The sequence below is a fragment of the Falco biarmicus genome, chromosome 6 (assembly GCF_023638135.1).
Source record: "Falco biarmicus isolate bFalBia1 chromosome 6, bFalBia1.pri, whole genome shotgun sequence".
Lineage (NCBI taxonomy): Eukaryota > Metazoa > Chordata > Aves > Falconiformes > Falconidae > Falco > Falco biarmicus.
Genome location: NC_079293.1, coordinates 56242417 through 56263156, shown reverse-complemented (window position 1 = coordinate 56263156; position 20740 = coordinate 56242417). Strand labels below are relative to the sequence as shown.

General features: G+C 37.6%; 1 protein-coding gene across 1 annotated transcript in view; it reads left to right on the top strand.

The window, feature by feature from the left end:
* LAMA2 (laminin subunit alpha 2) overlaps positions 1–20740 on the top strand; it is a 377372-nt gene that overhangs the window by 201093 nt on the left and 155539 nt on the right. The window contains exons 13-16 of the mRNA XM_056344337.1: positions 8452–8553; positions 9129–9340; positions 15383–15494; positions 19664–19777. Of these exons, the coding sequence (XP_056200312.1) occupies positions 8452–8553; positions 9129–9340; positions 15383–15494; positions 19664–19777 (540 nt within the window). The remainder of the gene's footprint in view (positions 1–8451; positions 8554–9128; positions 9341–15382; positions 15495–19663; positions 19778–20740) is intronic.

The following is a 20740-nucleotide window of genomic DNA, read 5'->3' as shown; positions in this document are numbered from 1 at the left end:
AGAAAGTGAGTAAACATACTAAGGTTATGTTCTATTGTTATTATGGTTAAGTAACTATAACAAAGTAATCACGGGAATGATGGTAGAGATTGGAGAATTTGTAGAATAAATGTCTACATTCATAAGTACATTTCAGGAAACAGCATATAATCTTACTGTGAAAAATTTTTAATCAGTCATTGATTCCATTAATTTTTTCAGTGTTAAGTTTAGACTTAACTTACTTGACATAAGTAGGGGTGGCAGCACAGGGTTCACAGGAGAGCTGATGACCTTTACTTTGTGTCTTCTTCAGGAGCTGAGATTTGCTCCATTTCTCCTTTTCAAGTTTCATGATACCATTGAATGTTTTGGTATTATGTATTAAACACAATGAATTGTTGCATTTGATTTAGACATCTAATTTTCTTTGCTTCCAAATAATGCAGTCTAGTTCATCCAAGGAAGAAGAGAACCAGGGTTATGAAATGGTAATGCTAATACAGTATCTCAGTAACAGTGAGACTCAGCTGAGTTTATGGTTATAATTTAGAATATACACAAGGTCTTCTTATTGAATTCTTTAATATTTTCCATTTAAATGTTTCAATTTATATCTTATTAATAGCAGATACATCAAATTAAAAGAATTGTGTATGATTTTAATTGGTCTACATTGTGTGGGACAAACTTTTAAATATGAAGGGCCTGGAAATAAGTGTCAGATCATCAAGCTCAGGATGGCAAGAATTATCAACCACTTCACAAAAATTACACCTTGCATCTTCTGGAGCAAGAAAGAAAAGGCAGCAGGACCAAAAATCAAAAAGCTTTAAATTGTTCAATTACACTTGATTTACTGGTATTTTAGCAAAACAAGGGATACTTGCAAGTGATGATTCTATACTAGAATATAATGCCTTCCCCTTTTTGACATTCATTCTTCACTCATGTTTCCCTTGTGTTTGAATCTGAATGCATGGCATTTCTCTGGTAGGTGCCAGGGTGTTCTTTCTACTGCCTTCTGCTCCTATAGCTGGGACTAGTATGTGTTCTGGAAGGGATCCCAATTGTTCAAATATTGATATAAAGTATATGGAAGAGGTCAAGGTACATTACAAAGTACAATTCAACAGAGTTTTGGTTGCTGTTTATTGATTGTGCTTGCTCTGTGGACAGGTGTTGCTTGTCTCATGATCAGAAAACTTTCAGTTGGGGGAAAAAAATCAAAGCCACAGATCTGATGGTTCTCTTCATTCCTGGGAAACTTTAAAATATGCAGATTTATTGTGTATCTGTTGTTCCATTATCCAGTGAATGAAGGAAGGTCTTACACCATAAACTACTAAGGATTTTTTTTTTTTTAGTTTTCCATAAAGGTCATTTGAGGTAGAGCAAATAAATATTGTATCACTGGTATGCCTTATATCTTGCTCTGTGATTTCTTAGCATATATTTTAGACATTGAAGAACATTCTGTGATGAAATGAGTGCCTACATTAAATAAAACTCCTTTATCTTTGACTCAACTCTGCCTTTGCTTAGGATCAGCAGAGGAAATACTAAAAATTAAAGAGGCTATATCATAGCATTCTTGATAAGATTCCAGAAAAGAATGACTTGGAAATCTTTGTTAGCAGAGTTCTGTTTCAAGAAACTGGAGGTGACAGTGAATGGTTTGAAATGCTCAGTTTCCCCTTTGAGTGGTTCAGTTGCAGAAAAACACTCATGGAAAGCAACTGAACCAAGCAATATAGTAGTCAGGCTACTGTATGTAAGCTTATTCCCTCCTTGTTCCGTTATTTTCTCTGGAAGCAGTATTTGGAATAAGTGAATTTAAGTAGAATGTAGCATCGATTTATACAATTTATATAGAAGAATTGTGAAGGTACTTAAGCAGGGAAACTGTAGGGTTCTGACTTAGCTGGGATGGAGTTGGGGGAAGGAGCCCATTCTTTCAGGGGAAAAATTTAACTTCCCTATGAAGAAAACTGGCATTTTTTTAAACCTAGCCAGAACTATACGTTCATTCAAATGGAACATGATTATTCTGCTCCCTGCTTATCTGAAATATTATTATAATGCCTCAGAAGAGCTTTTATTTCCTATCTAAATTCAAGTCTAAGAGAGGAGAGTCTATTTAATCTTTAATTGGATCTAGAGTAGAACTAAAACATGCAGTCGTTACTGAGAGCTATTACTAAATGAATAAAAGTTGGATGTTTTCTTGGTGATGGTTCTATTGGAATTCTTTTCTAGTCCCTTCACTCTGTGACCAGCATGAAGACTGGATCAACAAAACCCAATTAAATATCCTACGTTTACAGAGGGTACTTTTTGGTAAGGAAGATAATAATCCAGATGAAAGCTTGATTTACAATGGACTATTTCCTTAAACACAGGTAAATTAAGTTAGAAAAAGCAGCCCTTTGTCCATTCCTTTCTGCACTGAGTGGGTGGCTAGAAGAACACATACAGGTTTAGCCATGGGTTAAGATGGTACATTGTTCAGCACCTTGTCAAATCATAGCACAGCTGCATTGATGCCAATCTGTTATGGACTAAATTGGTCACTGCTAATAAACTGGGAGCAATATTATTTTTTTAAAGGATTCCCTTAATATAGGGCTGATGTTCTGGTGGCAGATATTTCTGTATTTGGTGAAATCTGTGTCATAAAATAAATGTGTACCTAGAGACTTTGTGAAGGTGAAAGAGTCCAAAAAAACTTCAACATTTTATTGCAGCTCTATTTCATGGAAATTCAAGAAGGCTAGCAGGGATTGTTAAACATGATATCATTACCTTCAAGCACTGTATCTAGGGATGGATATTGCCACTAGGAATATGACATAGCAACTGGAAAACTAAGTGAGAATCTGTGTAATTTCTCATAATCATGACAGCGAGCAAAAGAACGTTCACAGGCATATCAGGAAGGAAATTTTGGTTTGGTTTTTTTTGGGGGGAGGGGTGTCTTCATAATAAGAGAACATTATTATCTCTTAGAACCTTGAGTTATTATCAGCAACTTGCTGTGAGACTCTTCCTTGGTTTTGTATTCAGTGATATGGGTATTAGCTTTCTCCACTGAAACATCCTGCCTGTTCATGTTTGTAGCCTTTTTTTCTTCTTTTCTTTTTTTTTCTTCTTTTTGTCATAGTATTTGTTCACTTTGTATAGTTCTAATTGCCTGTCTGTATACAATAATGTACTAGCAAGCAGGGTTCATGTATCCAAAAGCATGTCACCTTTCTGTAGCTGTATTGCAGCTATATTGGTCTAATAAAAATATTCACTCTCTCTAATGCTCATCTAATATGATGTGTCAGTGACTTTATTTCTGCTAAATCACTAACAGTGAAGGGAGAAAATACTGTCCAACTTCTTGATATTTGTTGATGCCTTTTATTTTGCTCATTTCTGAAGTCTGGTGTTGTATGAATATTGGTCTAAGTCTAGTTTAATGCAGTAATATATTTTTGCTTTTGAAGGTTTTGTGTTCTTGTGGATTAGGCCTGTCAAAGACTCTCTGAGCTAAATCCATTCTGATACATATTTTATTTCTAAACATATGAGCAAGTTGTATGTGTTTCATTTCAATAATGCACTTACTGTGTAATACTTTAGTCATTTGTGAAATGTATTTCTCTCTTCCAAGTTATTTTTTAAATGTAAATACAAAGTGAAGTGATTTGAAAGTTGTCCATCAGTGGGGAAACCATAGACCAGCCATTTTCTAGTTTCCTTTGACTATACAAAAGAGTTCTTCAAGTTGTCTACATGTAGTCGCATAGTGCCACATCAGATGTCCCAGTATATTCCATCTGGCTTCCAGTCAAGTGGGTCATGGTCATCTAATTCACAAATGGGCAACTATGTTTAGATGCTTTAATCACAGTCTGAGTCTCTTCCTAGCTGACAGAAGAGCATTTTACTGCTTAATGAGGTAAGGAATTGTAAACAGCACCCTGTTTAGTGGAGATAGCTCCTGATCTTCTGAAGTTACGTTTGGCAGATGTTGTTCAGAAGACATGATGCAGCCTCTAGTGTAGTGGAATAAGTGCTAAGATATTACAGGCAGAGTTACAAGAGGCTTTGGAGAGGGAAAATGTGAATCACCAAATAATTAAAGAATAAGATGGGTTATAAAAGCTGTGTAAGCAAGCAGTACTCTCCAATGACATTAGCAGGACAGATCCTGACAACTTGCCTCAGAAAAGCATTGACAGTAGACTGACTACATAGAGGAAGAGAGACATCTAGAACTTTATTTGCATATAGAGATGCAAGCTTTCCTCATTTATGGCTTTGCAAATATTTGTAGCTATGCTGTTTGTTTTCAGTGCTGTAAATATTTGTGGTTTGCTATTACTTGTCTTGATTTAAAAGTGATTTTAGCGTGACAGGCATAGCATCAAAGCATGCTTTGCACAAGGTAGTACTGAACGCTTCCTCTGACCCTCCAGCTTTCTTCACAGGAAAGGAGCCATCTCTCCTGTTTCAGAGCATTTTGGCTGACCCAGAATGCAACTGTCAGGATGTTTTAACCATCAGACATCCTGTCTGCTCTCTGGTTATATCCTTTAACAACATGTAACATAATAGTAGAAGTACAGTTAACTGTGAACACCAAAAAAAATTACCTGCCAGAAACTTGGTGGATTAGATTCAGATAGCTGTGATTTCTCTCTCCTACATTTGTATTTCTTGGGGAATCTGTGACTTTTCTTGAACACGTAGATTCTGCCTCCTGAGCTGGGAAGAAATATTTTGTTGTATTAATGTAAAAACAGGTGGGAGAGACAAAGGAAGTTTTGTAGAACTTTCTTAATGTTCTTAGTCAGCTATTCTCGTCTCAAAAACAGATGCCTTTGTCACCAGCAAGGCAAACCTTTATGCTGTATTCTCTTTGGTGTTGATATGCCTCAGATGACAATTCTTGAGGCAGACCTCTGAATCTTTGGGTGGTAACAGAGAAAAAAGTCAAAATTAAAGGATCTCACAGGTGCCCAACTTCTGTATCACACTTGTATTGAAAATTCAGTGAAAAGTCTTTTTTGCACTAGATGAGACATAAATGTTCATGCAGCACTTGGACTGACCTCTGAATTCTTTTGGCTGTGAGTGAACTTGTACTTTAAATATACAGAGGAGGAAAATTACCTATATAAACAATGACAGAAGGAAGTAGTACTTCTTGGTTTATATGTTCAGGGTTTTTTCTAATCTACATGGGTATTATACAGCACACGAGGTAAATATATATATCCCAAACTACCTGGTACTCTCTCCAATAAGTGCCATTTTGGAGCCTTGACTTCAATGTGCAATCCTGTTTGTGATATGCAGATCTTGCCAGTTGCAGCCATGAAACTCAGACTGCTGTGGCTAGCAGAGACCTTAAGAGACTTCTTAGTCATATTCTAGCCCTTATGCATTGTACCTAGAGTACCTCTGACATGTTTGAACTCCTGTTAAACATTTAATGAAGGGATTCAATAACATTTTTAAGTAGCTTGATACTGTTTTGACCATCCTTACAGTCAGAAAGCTTTTTGTATACTCAAGCAGAATCTTCTTCATGCCTTCCCTGCAGTTGCCACAGGAAAATAAAAATGGCCATTTCTTTTTTCCAGTCTTTTATGTTTTGGAAAGCTATTTTCCTGTTCCCTCTTAGTGTTTTCTTTTGTGGATTAGTTAAACCTACCCCTTTCTTCTAGTGTTTCCTGCTGTTTATATTGTGGAAATCCCTAATCCATTCTGGTTACTTTCTATTATCTGTTTGTTTAGTCATTTCTAACAGATTTTTGGTCAAAGTTTGCATTGTTGACTGCTTTTCTATCTGCATTTATTTTAAATCAGAACCTTTCCTTTTTTATTTTTTTAAATTTTTTTTTTTTGTGTGACTTATCAGTTCCCCATGTTGGATTTTCATTTACCAAGGTAAAGGTTATGTAGTTAGGAAAAAGTAAAACCTGTCTTGGTATGTATTTTTTATAGGTTGCCTGAAGCCACACAATCATTGTTTTCCCATTATTTTCACTTTCTTGAATCCTTGTAGTTAGTCTCAACTTGAAACAGAAATGGTAAAATTCTGCAAAAGTTACTCTTTTAAAATGTTTGTCTAAAGCTGAATTCTGCATACTTCTTGCAGCATTTTGGATGCCGAGATTTTCTACATTCCTCTAAGAGTTATAAACCAGTGTTTAGCCTTGACCACAGGCGAAATAAAAATGCTGTAAAAGGTGTGTCTAGGGGAAAAAAATGTCTTCTCTTGTTGTTACAGTCAAGGCTGAATGTAGTTCTATTGGTCCTAAAAGATCTGGGTACTGTGTAGATGAACGTTCAGTGCCAATGTTGGCTGATGACTCAACTAGGAAGAGGTGTGTATTCCCTCGGGGGTAGGGAGGCCTTACAGAGATATCTGGATAGCCTAGAGAGCTGGGCAACCACCAGTGGTGTGAAATTTAACAAGTGCCAAATTCTGCACCTGGGATGGGATAATCCTGTTTATACATACAAATTGAAGGACAAGAGGCTGGAGAGCCGCCCTGCAGAAAGAGATCTGGGGGGTTGAGTTCATGGTGAGTTGAATAAGAGTCAACAGTGTGCCCTGTCAGCCAGAAGGGCCAGCCACGTGCTGGGGTGCACAGCTAGCCGGGCAAGGGAGGTGATTTTCCCACTCTACATTGCACTAGTGCAGCCCCACCTTGAGTGCTGTGTGCAGTTGGGGGCACCTCAGTATGAGAAGGACATCAGAGTATTAGAGTGTGTCACAGGAGGGTGACCAGGATAGTGAAAGGTCTTGAGGGCAAAACTTAGGAGGAGCAGTTGAGATCACTTGCTTTGTTCAGCTTAGACAAGAAAAGGCTGAGGGGTGACCCCGTTGCAGTCTACAACTTCCTCAAGGCAGGCAGTGGAGGGAGAGGTGCTGATCTCTTTTTGGTGACCAGCAACAGGGCATGAGGAAATGGAATGAACCTGTGTTGGGGAAAGTTTAGACTGGACATTAGAAATTAAGAAATGGTTCTTCACTGGGATGGTAGTCAGTCACTGGAACAGGCTCCTCAGGGGCATGATCGCAGCACCAAGCCTGTCAGAATTCAAGGAGTGCATGGATAGTGCTTTCAGACATACAGTTTAGTTTGAGGTAGTCCTGCAAGGAGCAGGGAGTTGGACTGGCTGATCCTTATGGATCCCTTCCAACTTGAGGTATTCTATGATTCTATGACCTCTATGATTCTGTGATCTAAGCTTTGGGTTATGAATTGGAGTCAATTTTCTGGCTTTGACCTAGCAAATAGCTGTACGGCCTCAAATGCAGTTTATGGATTGTATCTTTGTAGATAATTCAAAATCAGTTGATTTCCATGCCTTAGATGCTGGGATTTTTTTTTCTCCCCTTAAATTAGATGCATCATGAAATAATGAAGTTGGTGACTTTCACTGCTTTCTATTACTGTGTGCAAAACCCTCTATTATGATGAGCAAGAGATAGCATATTATGTTCTTGTGAATAACCAGGTTATTCTCTTAGTGGAAGACTCATGAGGTTTCTCTCTGGTTGGCAGTATGCACTGGGAGGGTAGAAGGATCCCTGTGATTTTAATTGTCTCTGAGAGGAGGCTCACATTGCACTGAAGTATGAGGTGGATGCATTTAAAAACCAAATTGTGGCTCATGCAACCTCTGATTTACTTATGCTGCTTCCAAACAGTCAACAAAAAGGACTGGTTTTGTACTGAACCGTCATTCAAGTCTGTACCTTTAGATTTGCATCCTGATACTGTTCTACTTGTTCCAGTTTTTCATTGAAAACCTAGTGTCAGCATGTGGTTTTGGGGGCTAAAAGACATAAAAACAATATATTGGCATGACACAAGAGGCTGGTTATTGACTTCTTACATTGAAGGCTGTATCAAACTGAGAGAAAGGGCTGGAGCAGTCTTTTAAAGTAAATTTATAGGACTCCATGAGGGAAAATTCTTACTTCATTTTAGGTTACAGTTCATTCTACGTAAAATATCACTGGGTTGTTTGCCTCATCAACGCAACTGAAGTTAAGAGATTCAATAAAGGTTGCAAAGGCTGATGATGTAGGGGCTCAGCCTAAATGAGGATCATATAACTGAAATAAATACATTGAAAACCTAATGTCAGTATCTAAGTGGAAATTTGCATAGATTTCAGATTTCTTTCTGATTACTTTGCTAGTCTGTGTGTTTGAGGAATTAGCAGCCTTCTATAAGCACAGAAGAAAAATGACTAAGCATGATTTCTAGATGGTTGAGCAAGAAGGGAGTGGTCCACAGGTCTCTAATCCCCAGGTATCTGCATCTAGTTTTGTAACACTAGAATATTTCTGGGAAATGCTAAGGCTGAAGAAAACTGCTCCTCAAATGTGAAGGCCTGTTTTCTTTCTGTTTTCTTTCATTTAATTGCATTTTCCCTGTCTTTTTTTCTCCCCAGGTAGCAGCTGCTGGAGGAAATCTGAAATTCACAGTCTCCTATGACTTCACAGAGAAAGAAGAAACAGCTCAATTGATGGTTCAATCTGATGTCATCATAGAGGTAAAGTGATTGTATTATCAGCCACCAAAAAAAGAAAGAAAATTGCTTGCTTCTTCAGATGTTCAGCGTGAAGTCTGGTGGTTGAGGACACAAAACAGCAGGCTGTGTGTACTTTCAGCTAATTTATAGTATCAGAAAAACGGACACATTCACACTTCAGAGAAATAAAATCTTCAGTATCTCAAGAAGCCTGTGGCAGTAGCTTACAAAACTATATTCTTCTTGTTCATCAGGAGGAATGAAGAAATAAAATAATTGGTTGTCTGAGGTAACACTTTCAGATTCCTTCAGCAGACGTGTTCTTATGCAGTTCAGCATTGTACGAATTTGCTTTTGCCTATGCCAAGCCATGACATTGGGTTTTAGCTGAATAACCTAAACTTTCTTTGGCACCGACTTTCAACTTTGTCAGGCAAGCCCATTTCAAGGTTATGAAAGGTGAGTGTTATTCCTGATATTTATTATTATTGTAAAATACATTATTCAATAAATCCTGTACCCCAATTGGCTACAGATCGACGCTTTTTCCTTACTTTTTCTGTATTTAAATGTCTCTTTCTCATGGCTCTATCTAGGGAGGTGACTTGAGAATCAGCACTCCAAAAGAGGGGATTCACCTGGAACCTTCTGAAGAGCACACTGAAGCAATTGCGCTGAAACCGGAATCTTTCTTCGTGCATGGCACTCATGTCGCAGTCAGCAGGAGGGAGTTCATGACTCTCCTTGCTAATGTGAAGAGGATCCTCATCAGAGCCACGTACAGCAATGGGATGAATGCCATCTACAGGTGAAGGGGGGAAACGTCTCCACTTGCTGCGGGCAGCTTCTCAAAATACTTTTTCCCTCTTCAGAGAACTGAGCTGATGTAGTTTAAAACACGCTAATTTATCATGAAATCCATCGCATTCACTTACGCTTTCGAACAGTTGTTAGTATTGTAGGCAGGAGGGAGAGAGGCGACAGAAAGAAGCAGTCTTGTAAGAACATGGAATCACATGGACGATTAAGGCATGAATGACAGTTCTATAAATATGTTTATTTTTTGAAGACTGTAATTCCCATGTATATGGTAAATCACTGAGTACAGTAATGACATGTTGAAGTAAGAGATGATATATTGCTTATATATTGGTTTCCCTGTTTAATGAGCATACAGGGCCACATTAACAGTGCACCAGAGAATAATATCCTAGGTCTCTATGCTGGAAAAGTGGCTCGAGGGGAATTTTCTAGGTTTTTAATCAGTACCACACACAGAACGGGCTGATCCCTTGATTTATGTCAGGTTGCTGCCTGGACTGCTTAAAACCACTGATTTCGTGTGAACTATTCTTCTGAGAAAATGAAAGACATGTTATATGAGATGACACAGTTGTTCTATCTCAGTGGCTGCAGTGTGGCTGAACCTGTAAAGCTCGTCTCGCATTTAAGACTTTCATAAGTGCATGAGCAAATACTCCAGGTGGGCTAGAAGACAGCTTCTCTTCTGACACTGTATGATTGCACTCTATCTCTACATTAATAGTTAGGTGGCATAAATAATTAGATGTGCAACGGAATTGATTACATAGTAGTTTTCTACTCACAAGGCATGAAACTTAAAATGTTCGCTAACCTACACATCGTTTGATTCAATGGCATAAGCCAATTTGGAATTGAGGGAGCTGATAGCACATTAGTGATTATTTGCTGAGAGTATAGATACAGGTTTTGCTACTGTGAAATTTTTTAAGCAATCCAACCATCATTTGAATACTTAGGTAATTAAAATACATCCTAAATTGAAAGGCAGGTTGTGTCAACAGCATGCCGTTTTCTAATTTGAGCTTTGGCAATGTACATTTTTTTTCCTGCAAAAAGAATTCACATTTCTTCCATCTCTCTCTCTTTCTGTGGATAATTAGTATGTATTACCTCTCTGTAAATAGTCTGTGAATCATAACTAGCTTGATTTTGAGCCAAACTTTTTCCTATTTTACTCATTTGGTTATCAGTCATGCATCTCCCTGAATCCAGTTTGAAAACCTTTCATGGACCATCACCTTCGCATCCTGGTGTTAGAAGAGAGTCAAACCACCAGGCCAGCGCTCAGCTCTTATGCACTGTGAGCAGACCATGAGAAGCTTTTACACCACAGCTTACAGCTAAGACTAGTGGAAGCTCAGTGGGTGTTGTTCCTCAACTCCATTCTCATTCCAATAAAAAAACCCCCTCCATCAGTCAAAATTTTCCAAACTAAAGGAATGCAGGAGCATTTTTGGGGTCAACAATAGGGCCTTTTTTGCTATGCTCTTTTAAAGGAGATATGCATGATTGACTGTATTTGGACCAAAGGTCTTGCTAAGTATTACAGGAAATGCAAACTCCAGTTACCAGTGGTTTATGTTACATTTGTGTACTGACATTTGCACTAGAATGAGAAAGGGAGCTTTCCTATAAAAAAAACCCACTTCGGCTACGCAGTTAAAATCTGTGAAGAAAGCACATTTCTGGACATGTACTGTTGTTCTTCATCTTGCCTTTACTGTGGAACAGTGGAGGTGGGACAGATTGATCAGATCCCCTCTGGGCAACAGCATAGAGCTCAGGTCAGCACACACATGTAGAGCTGGCAGAGTACATCGTTTGTACCTTGTAAGTAAGAAGTGGCAGACCTGTCAGTGACACATTTGGAAGACTATGCATCGCCTCCTGCATCCCAGATTACTGCTTTAGCCATTTGGCTATGCGTGGTGCCTCACTGTTTTGTAGTCTTCTTCATATTCAGCCTTTGGAACATTTTAGTGATGCACGTTGGGTAACATTCTGAAAACATGTCTTGGAAATATTCAGGAAGAGCCCCAGGCCATACATATAATTTCTACTTTGCAGGTTAGTAGCCACCATCTTCTAGATGTGGTGACATTACATTTAGGAAGGTTGGTCCCTTAAAGAACAATTTAAAAGGAGTTTAGGGGAAAGGACAGAAGTAATTTTGCAGGGGACTTTTTTTCCTAGAAATGGTACATCTCTAGCTGTCCCTATGATGTCTCTTCCCAGAGAAGAATGCAATGGTTACTGTGTTACTGTGATTACTACCAGCATGTCCAGAATTCTCTGAAAATAGTTGCTCCAAAGTAAACACATTTTACTGTGCGATGTCAGGATGTGCATTGCAGTTTAGTGTGACAGAAAAGAAGATGTGAAATTCCAATCACAATCAAAATAATTGGATTTTTCATCTTTGATTTACCTGGAGGAATTACACTTTCACCCATAGGCTGGGATTTACTGGGGGACGTTAAATCTCAGAGCAGTGCATGCTCCCAGTCACAGAAGTAGCAACAACACCTGCTGTCAGCCAGCCCAGCTTGTCATCTGTTGTAGGCACGTTGCTGATTTCCAGGGTATGCCTCAGTACTGACTTTTTTATATTGTCTTTGACTTTCACTCATGCTAAAACATACTAGGTGCAAAGCTGTGCTCATAACTCTTAAGATCATGCAAAACAACTCTTTTCTCCATATTCTGCACCTTTAGTACTGCAGGGGAAATGTCCAGACCCAAGGAAGAGGATATTCTTTGTGATGTTTTGGGCTGATTAAGGACCACTGTTGATGGGCCCCAAAGGAAGACATTTCTGCCAAAGAAATAGTGTAGATACTAAGAGGGTTTTATTGTCTTTTAAACAGGTATGTGTGGTGGACAGATGGATATTTCTCCGAGAGAGTTAAGGGTACAGTGAGACAGAAATATTACAGGGTTATTAGATCCTTCATGGATGACAATTTCTGCCTCAAAACATCAGCAGAATTATGCAACATACTAATTAGAGGTTACTATATTAAGCAGCCTGTTCATTTAAATATTGAAAGGTTTCAAAATGGATAATGACACCACATGTGTAAGGATTTCCAAAGTTGGTTTCCATCGATTTCCACCTGTGCTTGAGAAGAGGCCAGAATGAAAGCACTGTAAGATTAAGCAACTTTCTTGCAGTCACACATAAAGAGACTTAAAAATTCAATGGAGTTGTCTCCAGTTAGCAAGAGCTTTAACTTAAAGATTATATTTTTCACCTTTGTTTCTTTTGATGCACTAGAAACATTAGTTAATCAGTAGCACTTTCAAGTAGTTACTAAATAACATTAAAGCAGTAAAAGTGAGTTTGGAGTGTGATTTTGAGAATGGTTTTTTGGTCATTTTAAGCTTGGAATGTTGTTCTTGCTCTATGACATAAATGGGAACCTTCCTCAAATGAGTGGGTTTTCATTTAGATGATCAAACAGGATAAAAAATGAGAACACAGAAATACAGCAATCTATCTGAAAGTTGTTACAGCTTCTGGGTTTAAATGAAGATCCTACTCTAACTTGACAGATCTTCTAAACTATTGCAGTTAATTCCATCTGTGGTAGAAGCAACAGGCTAAGAAAAGACAGCTCTGTCTTATAATTTTGCTTAATCTAATACTGTTAGCGTGTGCTTCAAATCAAGTTTAGTAGCACTGTTTCTTCACTTTTAATATTCGGTGTCCACTGATGGTAAATATCGTAGACACTCAGATGGGCCATGGAAACTGTGGCACTGAAGATAATGGATTGCTTGCAACCACATACAGAATCAGTGGTAGATGCAAGGAGAAGGAGGGAAGGAAAGGCCAAGGGTTTTCTTCCATATGCAGAATAAGCTTCAAGACAAATGAGCAATGATTGGGTCAGTACTTCATGTGCCTTATGTAGCTGACGTGATTCAGATGCCTGGCATAGCAGACAGCAAACTATGCTGATCTGCCTGAAACGTCCCCTTCCCTTTTAATCTTGTTTGTTTTTAGAAGTCAACACTTGCCTGCTGACAGTAACAGTCAGCTTAAATATTTGGTCTTGCTGTCGAATCTCAAAATGTTCATGCATCTCCAGGATCCACTGCCCCATTACTGCCAGCATTAGCTATTTTAATGAATGCAGAATGGCATCGAGGAATCAAAATTGCAACATCAAAATGGGAGGAAAAAAAATCACTGCAGCTTTCTTCACTGAGTTACTGTTAATGGTAGAAACTGTTAAACACATTAAAATCCCATTTAGCAAATAGCAGAACATAATGAAAATCGGAACAATTCAGTGAATACAAATGTGGGATAATACTGGGAGGATTGTTTCTCTGTGTTAATTCTTCCATTTGTTCCAAGATCTGTGCTGAGAGGGAGCTAGCTGTAGTTCAGAGGTTAAATAAAACTCGTCCTTTTACTAGCAATTTGTTTCTTCATTTAGAGATTTTTCTCCTTAAGTTTTTATATTTTTTACTGCCAAAGTCATCACTATTCGATATCTAACATCCTAGAGATTGATTATCTTATTGTAAGGAAAACTCAAAAGGATGACTGCAAAATGGGTGTGGGGCAAAGGCGAAGTACTGAAAAGTGAGAGAGATCTTACCGAAGGTCTAGATAGGAGCATGCATCCTTCTCTTAAAATAGTTTCAAGATCCTTTTACAGAGGTTCTAGTATGACCGAATTAGATTCAAATCTTTAACTGCATAATCCACAATGGTAGTCCCTGCAAAGGCCGGTCACATCCCTAGTGATGGTAAAATTTATGTTTTTCTGAAGCTGCCGTCTTAATTTCAGAAATCTTCCTTCTTTTCCTCTTACGTTTCATGTCTGTCTTATTGAGAGTAGTCATAAAATTGAGTGGGAAAACATCCTGGTTTAACCTTTCCTCCCACCACCGCAGAAACAAGAAAATATTTTTCTTGGCCATTTTCTTATCCAAGCTCATACAAATAATTTTCAGGATTTTTTGGCAGCCAAAAGATAAATGCCTTAGTATGGAGGCATTTTTTATTTTGTTTTACATTTTCCAAAGAAAATTGATTATTTTTTAACGAAATGCATGTCATGATAGAAAAGTATTTTCTGCTGAAAAAGACTTCAAAAAAAGCTTTTTGGGTAGCTCTAGTAATCAGTCAGTTAAGATTGCTGCTTGAAAACAGAAGTCATTGAGACTCTATAATGCCTTAAAGTTCCTTCTGAATTCTCATAAGAATTAAATCCCCAAATCCCAATCTTTCCCCAAATAGATACTGTTGAGGTAAACTACATCTGTTTTGCATATTACCTGTAAGATTATCAAAATACTTTGGTTGTCTCTTTCATCATACTTCCATTTTTTTTAAATAAAAAACACATTCAGTGTTTGGCTAAACAATGGCTGTTTAGCTGATGCGTAGCGTTTACTTTTTAAGGGCAATTGTGCCTTGAACAGAAAATTCTCCAACTCTGTCTTCTCTGACGTTGGGGAAGCGAAGGTGTATGGTAGATTTCCTTTTTCTTTTGGGCACATGCCTTTCTTTTCCATACCCATAATACTTAAATCCTCCTAGACAGAGCTGAAATCTTTTTCAGAGGTCAAATCTCCAGAATAAAAATACCCTATAACCAAAACCTAGTAATGTAATATTTTAGAAAGCTAGAGTAGAGGTTTGTAAATTTTAAAGACGCTGCTTAGTATCAAATTTGCTGTATGTGCAGCTGGAATGCAAGTTGGCACACGTGGCTTGCAGGCCAGGAATAGCCTTCCATCTACTGGTATGGTGCTGTGAGACTTTTTAAAACTATTTTTATCAATGTGTGTCTGACCATAGTCTCCCTCACATGATGGACAAAAGTAGTAACAAGCCTACAGATATGTAGTTTAGGAACAAACAGACGAATGTGAAAACCTCCTTCTTTTTAAACAGGAAAAAAAAAATCCACTGAATGTCACTGTATACTATTTGCTGCATCCAGCTGCACATATGCTTCCATCCAATTTGCTATTTTAACCCTTTCAATTCTGTTACATCCAGACTAAGAAGCGTTAGCATTGAAGCTGCTGACCACACTTCAACTGGGAGAAAGGTGGCGTCTGCAGTGGAGTTATGTGACTGTCCCCCAGGGTATGATGGTACCTCATGTGAGGTGAGTATCATGATGCAGTCTAGATCAATTGTGCTAGTACTGTGGGAGTAGAAGCAAACAGTGACCCTGTGTTGGCAGAATATAGTAAGAGAGCTGTGCATTTACAGACTCACAGAACGGTCAGGGTTGGAAGGCACCTCTGGAGATCATTTAGTCCAACCCCCTGCCAAAGCAGCTTCGCCTGGTAAAGCAGGTTCACCTGCAGCAGGTTGCACGGAATTGCGTCCAGGCGGATTTTTACTGTCTCCAGAGAGGAGACTGCACAGCCCCTCTGGGCAGCCTGTGCCAGGGCTCTGTCACGCTCAAAGTAAAGAAGTTTTTCCTCATATTCAGATGGAACTGCCTGTTAGGAATTTGGTATAGCCTGTCTAGTTACCTTTATTTCTAGGTGGTGGTTCATTATATTTGTTAATATTTAAAATACAAAGTTTTACACCTCTGTGGTGATTTCTAAGTTATGAAAAGACATTTCTCTTAATAAAAAGAAAATTAAACCGGTGTTGTAGTCTTCAGCCAACTGATATTACAAATGAATTAAAATACCACAACTGGAAGGAAAATGGCAGTTACCTGACCTGTGCACAACAAACCCAGATCAAATTGTCTGAGTTAACGTGGTTGAGTTTCCTCTTTTGTTTTCCCAGGGCTTTGCCATTTGCCTTGGAGTCTTTGAGGATTGTATGTGTGTTCTTGTGGGGATTGTTTGATTTTAGTTTGGTCCTGTTACAGATAATAACATAGACACATGCTCAGAAAATACCCGCTTTTCTAACAAATTCGTTAGTTCACATAGAATGTGTCCATACAAGTATACATATAATTAACTATCTCACATGGCCATAGCTTGGGGTAAATAGAAGCCAAAAAAAAATTCTTCAGAGGCTTTGCCTTTAAGGAAATAGTTTCAAACACCAAGATGCTCTGCTTCACAAAACTACAAACAATATGCCATTTACACAAGCACTCTAGGCATTTGCTTGTCAACTCTCTTTTCCTTTAACGTTTTCCATGCTTATATGTGATATTTAGGGCTTAGAGTCTAGTTTCATGCCAAATGTGGTTGCTTGTTACTGGGGCTAGATAAACTAATGTAGAAAGAAGGCCAGAAGGGATTAATGGATATTCCTATCACTTCCAAAATGGTACAGACAGAAAAAAGAAGAGAAAAAAAAGAAGAAAAAAAGGAGAATATTGCCTACCTTGGCTGAGAAATAATTTTGAACTCTGACCATTGTCTGTCCAATGATTTGAAGAAAAAAGCTGAATGAACTGTCATTATGCTTCACACTTTTTTTTCCTTGTCCGTTTTTTCTCTTAATTCTGATTTGGCTGTGATTTCCCAGAAAGTAGTTGGAAAGGCCCTGACCACAGATGTTTCAGTATCTGCTTCTGTTGTAGAAGCTGAAAGGTAGAATTCCTGCCTTGATGTTCCTGAAATTCTCTGTCCAGCGTTGTGTCCTTCAACACTAAACCTTCCCTCCTTTTCAAAGCAGTCCGTGAAATCTGCTACATACTTAAGATCATATTCCACAACAGAGAGTACATATATAGGTAGCTGCAAATTTAAAGTCTCTGTGCATACTAGATGGCGTGGACATGCTTTGACTCCTGCCCTTGCTGAGTGCTAACCACAGACCTATGGAAATAAACCATAGTGTAGTCCCTACCTGTATGTTGGTTTTCCTCCCAAGACTGAAGGACAAGTAGGTATGACAGACTTCTGCATGAGCGTGCTTTTCCTGTGTCCCTTCACTGAATTTCAGAGCATTTCAGACAGCTCAGAAATGGCATTTGACAAAGCTGACCTATCTCACAATAACAATGACAGAGTTACAAGCTTTAGTTTCCATGCCTTTATTCAGTGAATTCATATCTCGTTAGTCTTTTGTAGCAGAGGTTCGGCATAGGATATGCATTGTACAGTTCTGCTTGATAGAAAAAAAAGGGGAAGTATTTTGGTGTTTTGAATAGATGGTTGTGCTTTTTTATAACAAGAAGCAAGAAAAAACAAATAGTGATGTTTTAGATTTCTAGATAAACTAGCAGTTGAGAAAGTATGGAAATATAAATTGAAAATTTGGAATATTTTAGAATACCGTGTTTGTTTCTTCTGAATATTTGGACCTTGTCCAACACTTTGCTTCTTCCAGTTTCAACCTAGCAGAGTTACATTTTTATTGATTTTGTGCAGGTTTTCAGTTTCATTTTCTCTTCTTCCTTTAATTTAATATACGTGTTTCTTTCCTGCATAATGATGTTGTGGTACCTGGCATCAACACTGCAGCACCAAACCCAGCCTTTATTTACTTATTTTCTTGCTGTGAATGTTTTGGCATGATCAGTCTTCAGAAGACAGCCAATCCCATTTAAAATATTCTGTCTCTTGTGAGATTGCTCCATTACGCAAATTTGGAATTAATTTTCTACAAGATTCTGGTCAAAGCAAATTGGTATGTATTTGCTAGTACATCTGAGAAATGAACACAGAATTGCATGAGCATAGGTAGAACAAATAAAATTTTAAATTTCAAATACCAGTTGGACTCATTTGCGATAGTTACTTTGCTCTGCTCATGTGACTCTTCTGGCCTTTATTCTTCAACATCTTCACACCTAATTGCTCTTCTCCACCAGATTTGTTCCCTTTAGATCTACTCTTTTACTTCCATTGTGAAATAAGTTGTGTTTTAACTTGTATCACTATGATGGTCAAGGATTTTCCTGACTTTTGAACGTTAAATTATTTCTTTTCTTAAGATCCCAATCTTTAATCTTTTACTTTATTTCTGTTCTATGTTTTGCTCTTGATATTCCATGTCTAAGCCCTTAGAATTAGTGACTTTTGGAGCCTTATCTTGTGCAGTATCATGTATATCTATGTGCAAGATCATTCTTTTCAGAATCACTGATAGAGGAAAAGGATTTATGGATTTATACAGAAACAGCTTAGATAGTTGCATGTTATGCCACAGGAAAAGAAAAGGGGGTGGTGGAATTTATTTTAACCTGTTTTGTTGTTTGGGGTTTTTTTTATAACTGAATTTTAATTTTTAGTGTTTATGGGTTTTGTTAGGAATGCGTAACCAAGAATGAAAGGAAGGAAAGATAAGGATAATGTCTCCGATTTTGAAAATATTTTTTAAAGAATCATTTCAATTCATCTTCATAGTACTTCATGTTTTGCAGGAGAAAGACAAGAAGGGACATAATCTTTATTTTTATAAAAAAGAATTTTCTTGTAACCTTTTTGGACAGTGTGTGTGAAGGGGAAGGGATTTTCTTTACTAAATTATACTTTTCGTATTCTACCACAACAAAACTTTCTTTTTGTATTAGCCAGGTGCTTTTGAAGGTCAACATTCATCATGCACTTTTTTATATTATGCAAAAACCTTGGATCACATGAGCAGTCTTGTTGAGGAGAGATACTTTGCAAAAACTATGAAGCCATTTGTGAGATACATAGTAAGGAAGATTGCTGCCTGACATCTTATTATGAAGAAATGGAATAGCTGAATTTTCATTGATGAATCGCAGTTGTACAATGTCACCATTCCTAAGAAAAAACTGGCCATGCATTTAATATTAATCTGAATTTAACATTTAAAAAAATAAAAAAAAAATAGAGCACATTCTTAAAGGGAAATGAGTATATATTTAGGAAGCACAATATGTAAATAAAAGGGTGGCTTTGTTTTCAGCCTGTGCTTTATTTCAGTATACCTTGGTTTTGAATCCAAACAACAAAGACTAAATGGTATTTTAATTGCTCTTCACTGCTGAACTTCTCAGAAAAGGTTTTTGTTGCTTTGGGTTTTTCTTTCTTCCTTCTCTCTCCTTCAGTATTTTGCCTTCTGGCTATTTTTCAATCAGTACCTCTTGCTTTGATGCTGTCATATTTCAGTTCTTCATTTCTCTGCCTTATTTTACCATTTCAGAAGAATGATCAAGTTAAGGCTTCCTCTAATGTCACACTTTCCAGTAAGGCTAAGGTCAGTGCAAAGCCATAGCACCTGGAAGATCAACTTTCTAGAGAAATGTTGGTGTTTTTCTTAATTTGACAAGTATGGTTTTGTGTGTGCAAGTATCAAATTCGACAATATTTTTAAAATTCCATTCCTTTCTTTGTTTAAGTGAGAGTTTAACTTTTAATCTGATTTATCTTGCAGTCTTGCTGGCCTCAACACAGGCGCGTGAATGGCACGATTTTTGGTGGAGTCTGTGCGCCATGTACATGCTTTGGTCATGCAGAATCATGTGATGATATCACAGGAGAATGCCTGGTAGGTGTCACTACAGGGAACATGATGGACATGGCCAACCTGCTCAATACACCTGTGTGATTGAATTAATGACCTCTCAGACATAAACTACTCAAGGGAAAAAAAAAACAGTGACCAACAGAAGAGATCTTTATGTTGCTTTAAGCTACAGATACCCTCATCTCAAGATATGGTATCTTCTACAGTTAAACATAAGGAATTTTTTAATTCACATAGGATTTATGTTGTAAAATAGAATCAATAGTATAGAGTATGGCATGCAGAAAACAGAAAATATATCAGCATTCTTCCATGCAAGATTTATATCCCCCTCCCATCTGTCTCCTGCAGCGTTTTCAATTTATAGTGTCTACCAGGTAACTTTTAAAATTCTGTTCTAGTATGACAAGAAGATATTGTTAATGGCTTCCTTCATTTAAATTCCTACTAAACCTTGAAGAAACATTTAAATTGTAGTTTAAAAAACTAATAAAAGCAAATGATTTGGGCTACTTCAATTTTTTTTGCTTGTAGGCTATGGAGATTTTATGTAGTAAGCTACTAATTCAGCAATTAAATCCATGATATTATCCATAGCAAGCCTACCAGCACACCACTATTTCCAGTCCATTCAGTAGCCTTTTGGAATGGGTGAATTATACTGAATAGACTGTTCTGATTAACTCAAGGGCATTTTTAGTTTTATATTGTCTGACATGGCATGAAGCTTGAAACAACATGTCTCATTTCATTAGTCTTGCAGAAACACAAATTGAGCCTGTGCCAGTTTAGTGGGATATCATCCACTCATATCCCTGCAGAATTTCAAGCAGACTCTGTATTGTGCATCTTTCTAAATGTTCCCTTTAATTTCCTTAAGAAAAAGCTGCTGGGAAAAATCCAAAATTAAAATTCAGGCTTTTTTCAATGTAATTTGGCACTTAGAATTATCACTGTTCTTCCTGTTTTGCCCATACAAGTTGT